The 9271-nt window shown below is 45.5% G+C and overlaps 1 protein-coding gene across 3 annotated transcripts in view; it reads right to left on the bottom strand.

Moving 5' to 3' along the window:
* Positions 1–270: 270 nt before the first annotated feature.
* Positions 271–9271, bottom strand: part of AK8 (adenylate kinase 8) — a 102921-nt gene continuing 93920 nt past the window's right edge. Inside the window, exons 12-14 of one of the 3 annotated variants that reach the window (XR_014507234.1) lie at positions 3521–3601; positions 1197–2135; positions 271–1155 (exon numbers count right to left, since the gene is read on the bottom strand). Coding sequence is in view for 2 of the 3 variants with exons in the window: in XM_083423814.1 (XP_083279940.1) it covers positions 1880–2135; positions 3521–3601 (337 nt within the window). In the remaining variant the exon portion in view is untranslated. Of the gene's footprint in view, positions 2136–3520; positions 3602–9271 lie in introns of all 3 variants that reach the window. The other 2 variants (XM_083423814.1, XM_083423815.1) reach the window with 2 other exon arrangements.

The raw sequence follows: 9271 nt of genomic DNA, 5'->3' as shown, positions 1-9271 counted from the left end.
CCACCAAAGAAGACGCCTGGTGTCACGAAAGGGGCACAACTGGAGTCCATCAGCCATCTGCTATGAGATGCACAGACCCTTCCCCCAAATATGTCTGGCTCTGAGACAGGATTATGGCCCCGTTGTTTGTTTCCATTATTATTTATCATTTCCTTTATAAAAGGCCTTTATGTTCTGTTTTCCTCCTTCCCCCAACATTTCAATGGCACCTTTTAATTTTTTTCTTCCAGCGCAAGTCGGCCAACATCACACAATAAGGAGGCTGGAACGTAAGTTCAGAGAGCTTTTAATAGTCTGTTCTACAATCTTCTGACCCATGAACACATCAGGCAAAATTTGGGAGGAATTAGATTTAAAGCTTGCCTTGAACAATCATCCATATAGGAAAGGACAGGATGGGGTGGGGGAGAGGTTTTTCTTCTGTCGCTGAACCATGGGAATTAGCAGGACACAAAAATCCAAAAAAAGAAAAGAGAAAAATCCTGTTTGGTTGATAATCAAGAATGTTACCACCCCTTTAATTTCTCTTGGGAAAACAAAACATCAAATTTACAGGAGGAGGTGGGGGTTTCTAGTCCAACTGGATGCTCTCAGGTCTAACTCTCAACATATGGATACTAGCAGTCTGCTGCTGCCTATTTTAGGTCAGGTCTGAGGAACCTGCAGCATTCCAGATGTTACACACCCAACTCCAACAACATCTGGAGGGTCACACGTCCCCCATTCCTGATCTAAGGAGCAGCATTCCCTAGTGCATGCAGAGAGGGGAAGAATGTCTCTGTTTAGAAGAGGCATTCCATGTGAGAGACAATGCCTCTTCTTAGATCAAAGTGGGACTCCTAACTCCTATCAGCCTCCTATCAGACTCCCAACTCCTATCAGCCTCAGCCAGCAGGGCAATGGTTGGGATGGAGAGCTACAGGTTCCCCACCCTCTTGTAAGAAGCAGGGCTGTTTGCAGCAACACTTAAATCTAGATCAGGAAGGTGCCTTATCTCTAGCCCTGAGATTGGTGACCTGAGTAGGTGGAGCCAAAAGACCCTGCTCCACTGATTAGCCAAAGGCAGGAGGAAGCACTCACAGTTCTGCTATATATACCAGGCCCAGGGGATCCTAAAAGTTTATGATACCCAAGTCAGTGGTGAGGAAACTGGCCCTCCAGATATTGTTTGACTCCAACTCCCATCAGCCCCACACCAGCAGCCTGACCAATCTGGAGGGCCCCAAGTTCCCCGCTCTTATTATAAGGAATCCATTGAGGGCTTTGTAGGCTTGTGTTTCCTGGCCCCGTTGAGCGTCTGCAACCTCCTGGGTGGAGGGGGTGGAGTAGCTTAAAGCAAAGGTTAGTGCAGGATTGATGTAAAACATGTAATTAAAATTTTGAAATAAGGAACAGTTAAGGATGGTAATTATATATATATAATGCATGGGAGATATATATATATATATATATATATATATATATATATATATCCCTTTTGTGGAGATATATATGCAGGGTGTGGGTGGGTGTAAAATGCAGGGGATATGCGCGCGCGCACACACACACACACACGGATATATATATATATATATATATATATGGATCCACAAAAGGGGATAGATAGATAGATAGATAGATAGATAGATATAGATAGATAGATAGATATAGATATAAAGATAGATAGATATTTCCCCCCTGCATCTTCTTGGATATATATATGGATCCACAAAAGGGAGGAGGGAAGTCCAATGGGATATGTGTACTGTTTTGTTTTTCTTTTTAATTGTTGTTTGCAAAATTTGAAAATAATTTTAAAAATAATTTTAAAAAAGTAAAGGAAAACAACATAAAACAAAGCCAAGCCAAGCACTCGCCTAATCATTTTCAAGAAGACACTTCAAGCCATTTGTAGTGGGAAGCCTAGGGTGGTGGGTCGGGGATTGACAATGTAGCTTTCGATGTACTCAAATACTGTCTGAGGGTCTTGGTCGCCATTGATGAAAATGGCATCTTCGAATACAGTCTCCAAGCCTTCGGCGATCCTCAAGTAAGCGTCCACTTTGAGTTTCACAGCCTCTTCCAAGTCCCTCGGATGTATCAGGAGGCGTTCACTGGCTTCCTTGGAGGCTGCCGGTTGGTACAGTGTGTGGTACCTGGAAATGGGGCAGAACAGTAAAAAGCTCAGAGACTAAGCTCTAGCCTACCTTTTTAAGAGTGTCCTGGTGACAGCAGGAATGGGGAACCTGTGGCCTTCCAGCCCCTGTAGCCACAGCAGCCAATGGTCCAGGGATGAAGGGAGTTGAAGTACAACAACATCTGGAAGGCCACGGAGCCCATCACACCTGTTTTAATAAACAGCATTCCCTACTGCATGTAATACATGGAAGGGTGCTTCTCTTTAGAAGAGCAGTCTCTCGTTTGAGAGAGGGGAGCGCCTCTTCTTCGATCAGCAACTGTGTAGCCCTCCATATATTGTGGGACTCCCACCAGCTCCAGCCAGCATGGCCAATGGTCCGGGGATGCTGGGAGTTGGAGTCCAGCAACATCTGGAGAGCCACAGGTCCCCCAATGCTGACATAACAATATATAGCCATAATTCAGAAAAAATTGACATCTTTCCGCAGGGCCTGTAAGACAGAGCTGTTCCACCAGGCCTTTGGTCAGGGCGCAGCCTGACCCCCTCCTCTGGCAATCTGCACAGGGTCCTGCTTGCTGGTTGCCATCAATTTGTTTCTGATTGATTTTATGGTGAAAAGTTTTTAGAATGTTGGATTGTTTTTACTGTTGTTAGCCGCCCTGAGCCCGGCTTTGGCTGGGGAGGGCGGGGTATAAATAAAATTTATTATTATTATTATTATTATTATTATTAAAATACTCTTTAAAAACACAGGAAAATTGTTGGCAAAAGTGCTCACAATTAAACCAACCAAAGCTGGGGAGGCTTGGCCTACAGTTTTCTGGCCCCTGAACAAAGATTTTTTTGTTTTTAAATGGCAAGTCTTGGATTCAAATTTACAGTCTAACCCCAAAGGTAAATTCCCTTTCTCTTGCTTGTCTGGATAGAGGACAGAGCAGTGTGTGTGAGTGTGTGATGAAACTAGCTTACTGTGTAAATGTGAAAACTGACACTGGTTGATCTGCCCACATTTGCCTCTGGCTCCTCCCATCACTGGCATGCAGCCCTTGCAAGGTTGTCTAGAAGGGAAGGCAGATTTTCAGCTTAAGAAGGGTGACCCACCCCTGGAGTAAATGCAAATGCAGACACGGTTACTGTCATTCCAATGGAAATTCATCTCGCCCTAGTGGCGAAGGCTGTGACTAGGTGCATATGCCTGCTCAGTCTGCTGTCCAGGTGAGGCTGTCTGTTGAGAAGGGTAACTCAGGGCTGTCTTTGAATTGCATTTGGACCAGACATCCCTTCAAAAAGCGAACTGTATTCTGCAAAACAAAAACAAAAAACACGCCGCCCCCCTAGATTTGGATAAATTTTCCAAAGCAGGGAAACTATCCCCAGCACACTTGCATTGGTGCTACTAACCTTTCTCCAGTGACTGGGTCAAGCATACGGTAACACAGGCGCTCCAGAATGGACTCAGGTGTGATGTGCAGGAAAAACACCCTATGAAGAGAATGGAGAGGGGGAAATGTTCAGTTCATGCCACTAGCAATAGCACACTGACTTTTGAGAACAGCTGAATTCTTCCTATATGGTAGGCCCACAACTTATTCCAGGGATCAAGCCTAATGCCAAAATCATGTATAGTCAAAACACATTGGGTTCTGTGGCAGGTGGGACTGCCAAAGTCATTTGCACCCGTTTCTGCCCCCTTTTTGATTTTTAATAGGGTTTTTGTTGTTGTTGTTTGCCATGCACACAAATTAAATGCACCCAAGTTGCGGGCTTGCTGTATCCTAAATAATAATGATCTTTGATTAACAATACAAGAAGCTGCCTCGGTCCAAGGCCAGGGTCTGTTCCCGTCACCTGCCTGTACTTGGTCCTCTAACCTGCAGAAGCCTTTTGGATGCTGCGGTCCCTCTCAATCAGCCTCCAAGTTAAGAGAGAGGATTTCTCTTCCATCAAAGGGACCCTTGTGGTGCTATCTGGCTGGAATGTTCCCAGCAGCACCAAAGTTCTGTGTCTAGGTGCCATTTTAATTTCCCACATTGCCCTCATTGGAGCATCATTAAAATGGTGGCCTTCAAGGCAAACTGGAGTGTTACAGCTTTGAAAAAGGTGAATTCCATGCTAAGGATCACTAGGAAAGGAACTGAAACTAAGAGTTAAACTGGGGAACTTGCTCCCATAGGAGGCAGTTATGGCCACCAACTTGGACGGCTTTAAAAGAGGATCAGGCAGGTTCATTGAGGAAAGGGCTATCAATGTCTACTAGCCACAATGGCTGGGTGCTACCTCCACTCTCAGAGGCAGTGATGTCTCTGAATGCCAGCTGCTGGAGATCACAAGTGCTTGCTTGTGCTTCCCATTCGGGCATCTGTTCAGCCCCTGTGAGAACAGGACGATGGACTAGATGGGATCATTGGCCTGATGCAAAAGGCCTGTTCTTATGTTGGGCTATTATCCTTCTTTAGGCATTACCAGTAAGCCCTCATGGAGCCTAGGAAGCTCAGTCCATTTGAACCTGGGGTTCAACAGAGGATGTTGCAGAGTTCCTTCCTGTGCTGGCTCCTTCCCTAGATTTTGTTTCTGAGCATGCCTTAAAGTCTAATCTACACAGAGGGATGAGCTGGAAGAAATCTGGCCTGTATCATTGCCAGTTGAGGGAGATACGGTACACATTTTTAAATGCACCCCAATATTAAAAATGTCCTGCCACACATAAATATTGTTTATTTATTTAAAATGAGCACAACGATTGAACAATGATTGAACTTTTGTCCTTGATCTCCTGGTTTTCTCTTTGCATGGTGTGTAAGCGAAAGAACTGAGAGGAGCATTTGAATCTGGAACTGCCCCACCCGCAGGCTGAAGAGGGGCAATCTGTTCCACCACTCATTCATCATGTACATCATTTTGACCCTTGGGAGAAAAGCACCAAGACTTACACTCCTGGGCTATCCCAACTGACTCTGTGTGCTCCTATTTTCAGATGCTCCCCTGAGCCCAAAGCCCCCGGTGTGTAGCAGGCCAGCACTTGAGGGAGATGACTATGTTAACCCTCTCTCACTTCTTTAGGGGAATTTTTTATGCTCATTCATTACTACAGCCACCACTTTCCAACCCTGAAGTATGAAGTGCATCCCAGGATTTCTCATGCCTCAAACTTCATAATGCAGGAAATATCTTTACCGAAAGGATATTGGAAGAGGTAACTTGGAAGAGGGGGAAATCTCCTGTTTATTATTTAGCTCTCTGTCTTTCTCCTGTTCCCTAATCCACTCCAAATTCTTTGTAGAAATGAACTTTTATTTTATTCTGGGCGGTGGGGAATAGGATATTTTGCCGGCTTTCCTCAGAATGCAATTTCTCCCTGCGGCTGGCTTCAAGGCTATACTGCTTAGTTTTTATATTTCATTTCAATTCATTTGGGGGGGGGGTGCATGCACATGCCTCTCAGACCGGTTAGTGTAAGCTTTAGACATTCACCAAAGGGAACATTTTATCCTTACTGGGGAGAATCAGATCAGATGAAAGCCGGAGGGTTCTATCACCGTGGCATGCACGTAGCAAGATTATTTGGCTCCTTTGTAGAACTTAAAGTTATGAAAATCATCTCGCTGGCTCTTCAAATGTTTACAGATAATGACTTCCACTTGCATTGAGTTAAAAAACACACACACAAAAAAACACACACACCTCAGCCCAGCATTAAAAATAAAAAAGCAGAAGATCTCAATGATTCCAAAGACAGGAGGAGAATATAACAGTTTTCAACAGTCTTTTATCCTTTACACTCCAAACATTTTGTTTCTGCTTTGTTTCTGTTGCCCAACAACCGTCTAGAATTGTGATTGTCACAACGGGTAACTAGTGATAAAGTGTATTGAGATGAATATTCTAGCAGAAGGCAGGGAAAGGCGCACGCGAGGGGGGGGGGCAACAATGTCTGCTTATACAGTCCTGATAATTGATACGGCTCCCCCTATTATTTTCCAAAATAAACAAAACAAAACAAAAAAAGAAGGAAAGGATTATAACCTGCCATATCAAGGAGCCTTGTCGCTACTCATAGTCACTAAGTTGAGAAAAAGAGAAATGTAGCAGGAAACTGAGAAGGAAAAGCCAAAGACCCACCCCTCGTAAGAAGCTGCCAGGAAGATGAACAGTGGAAGAGCCTTGTCGGAAATACACATTTTGTGTGTGGAGAAAGCGTGTCTTATTATTCAGTCTGGTGTCAGCAATAAAGACAAGCAGAGGGAAGGGGGGGGGGGATGTTGTAGGGAGTCAGGTGGGTAATTCCTGACTCAGACGTGTTCATTGCCTAAATCAGCCATAGGGGAATGTTTGGCCTTCCGGGTTTTGCTGAACAACAGCTTCCATCAGCCCCAGGAAGCATGGCCAATGGCCTGAGATCATGGGCGCTGTAGTCTAGTAACACCTGGAGGGTCAATGGGACAAGCAAGGGACAAGCCATCACCAAGCCCCTACTACACGCTTCCTCAAACTTGGCCCTCCAGATGCTTTGAGACTACAATTCCCATCATCCCTGACCACTGATCCTGCTAGCTAGGGATCATAGGAGTTGTAGGCCAAAAAGATCTGGAGGGCTGAGGTTGAGGAAGCCTGCCCTACCATATCCTGACATCACCCAGCAGTTGAAGAAGGGGGCTATTTAAATGTGTCTGTGGGAGAGGGGTTATTGGTTTGTTCATTTTGTTTTCGTTTTATTACAGTGGTGCCCTGCAAGACGAATGCCTCGCAAGACGGAAAACCCGCAAGACGAAAGGGTTTTCCGTTTTGGAGGTGCTTCGCAAGACGAATTTCCCTATGGGCTTGCTTCGCAAGACGAAAATTGACGAAAAATTTTGAGGGGGTTTTTCACTCCAAAACACCTTTTTCTTAAGCGCTAAGCTGCTAAAAGCATTTTAGCAGCAAAACCGCTAATCCCTTAAGCCTTAAAAAGCCGTTTTTAGCCCTTAAACTGCCAATAGCGCTAATCCGCTAATGGGCTTGGTTCGCAAGACGAAAAAACCGCAAGATGAAAAGACTCGCGGAACGGATTCTTTTCATCTTGCGAGGCACCACTGTATATGTTTCGGGTTTTCATTTTGTGTTTTTATGTTGCGAACTACCCTGTGATCTTTGGATGAAGCGCAGTATACAAATTTAATAAACAAACAAACAACCACATTCTGAAGAGGATTACAAGGCATCTTTCCATGCTGCCAGAACTGCACAGCCCATCCTATTTATTGGTCTCCAGTTTGGTTTCCTGAGCAGAAGATTCGGAGCTGGAGAACAGAGGACAGCTCCAACCCCACTATTAGGAAGAGCAGCAGGTGCTTGCGGGGGGGGGGGGGGAGCATACGGATGTAAGCAGGCAGCAATTTCCATCCAGTCCTCCGTTCTTCACAATCAGCACTGTTTCCATTCTGCTAGGGTTCAGCTTCCACTAAACCTACATTATTACTCCCACTGTCTGCTAAAAATTAATTACAAAGAGTTGGATCCAACTAAGTTTTGCTCTACCACTGAACTACAGCCCTTCCCCAATTGTTTTAGATTTTATAGATTACATTAGTATTTTTACTGTTTAAAATTTTTGAACCAGCCCCAGCGGGCATGGTTAATAAGTGTCCCTATAAATGCCCTCCCTCCAAAAAATGTATAGTGTTCTTTCTACGTGTGTAGAGCAGGTATCCGCATAGATATCAGGAGTGGATGCAATCCGGCTGGGATGCTTAATGTTGATTTGGGCCCTGGGGTGGACAATGGAAATCTGTTGGATGTGGACCAGATGGAACGGGAACATTCTTGTGGGCACAAGTTGGGACTCCTGGGTGCTAAACTATGGAACTCACTTCAACAGGAAGTGAGTTGGTGACGGCCACCAACTTGGATGGCTTTAGAAGAGGACTGGACAAATTCATGGAGGAAGATAATGGCTACGAGTCATTCTGGCTAAGCTGCTTCCAGTTGGAGGCAGTAATGCTTCTGAATACTAGGAGGGGAGAGAGCTGTTATTCTTGGGTCCTGGGAGAACAGGATGTTGGACTAGATGGGCCATTGGCCTCATCCAGCAAGGCTCTTCTCATGTTTTTAGTGGTGGTTGTTGCCCATTGGACCTTGTAGGGCAGAAGGCAGTGACCCTGCCAGTAGACAGAGACAAAGCCAATGACAGGTGAGGCTGGAAGTAATCAGAGGTGGGGCCAACTCATTCTAGTTCTGTCCCCATCCTCTTCCCTGATGAGTTCTACAAGTGCAGCACTGAAACCATGGAGGAAGAAGCTGGCTGGCAGAGCCAACCCCTAAAGAGAAAAAGCAGGCAGGTGGGGTAGAGGGGCACAGGCAGGCTGTGGTTGGTGGGGCAGTGCCCCTATATGCCCTAATGGAACGGCCTCCTCTGGTTAAAAGCTACTTTTAAACTTCTGCTTTTATTGTGAGACAGCAACTTTCAAAAATAGAAGGCCATTCATCTTGTTCTCAATTTGCTAAAATAGCCTATACATCTTCCCCTTGGTAAGCAGGGACCAGCTGCCTGCTTTCCATTCTGCATGCTCTGCACTCGGCGGGGGGTGGGGGCATGGGGGGCACTGGCTGATCCTTGCTTAAAATGGGAGCATAACTGATAATGCCACAACTTCTCCCAGCTGTGCCTAAACCTGAGAGGGAGAGAGAGAGATTACTGCTGTTAACTATTCAATTGCCAAATGATCCAGGCCTGCCTTGCCATGGCCCCAAAACAATATATATCCACAGAGAGGAAAGAGGCGGTGAAATCCAGTCTTCCTTCTTAGCCATGTAAGGCTGTCATCTAGGGCAGGTGCAGGGAATCTTTGGTGTTCCAGATGTTGCTAGACTACAATTCCCATCAGCCCTAGCCAGGAAGGCCTGGGATGATGACAACAGTTCAGGAATATCTGGAGGGCCAAGGGCTCCCTCCCCCTTGATCTACATTGACACTGCAGAGTGAATAGCTTAAGGGGTTCCCACAGACACACTTCCTGCTCTGCCTTGCCCCTTCTGCTTCTAATTAGGAAGGAAGGATTTGATGCAGTTCACGTTCAAATCCACACTTTGTGATACAATACATAAACTGTAACACAGCCCTCCTTCAAAATTCACACTTCTCCAAATTTTGCAATGCAGTCCTCTCTAGCCAAGTGA

Source organism: Podarcis tiliguerta (genome assembly GCF_965153285.1).
Source record: "Podarcis tiliguerta genome assembly, chromosome: Z".
NCBI classification, from domain to species: Eukaryota; Metazoa; Chordata; class Lepidosauria; order Squamata; family Lacertidae; genus Podarcis; species Podarcis tiliguerta.
The sequence above is the reverse complement of the archived record's forward strand: the minus strand, read 5'-3'. Positions and strand labels throughout refer to the sequence as shown.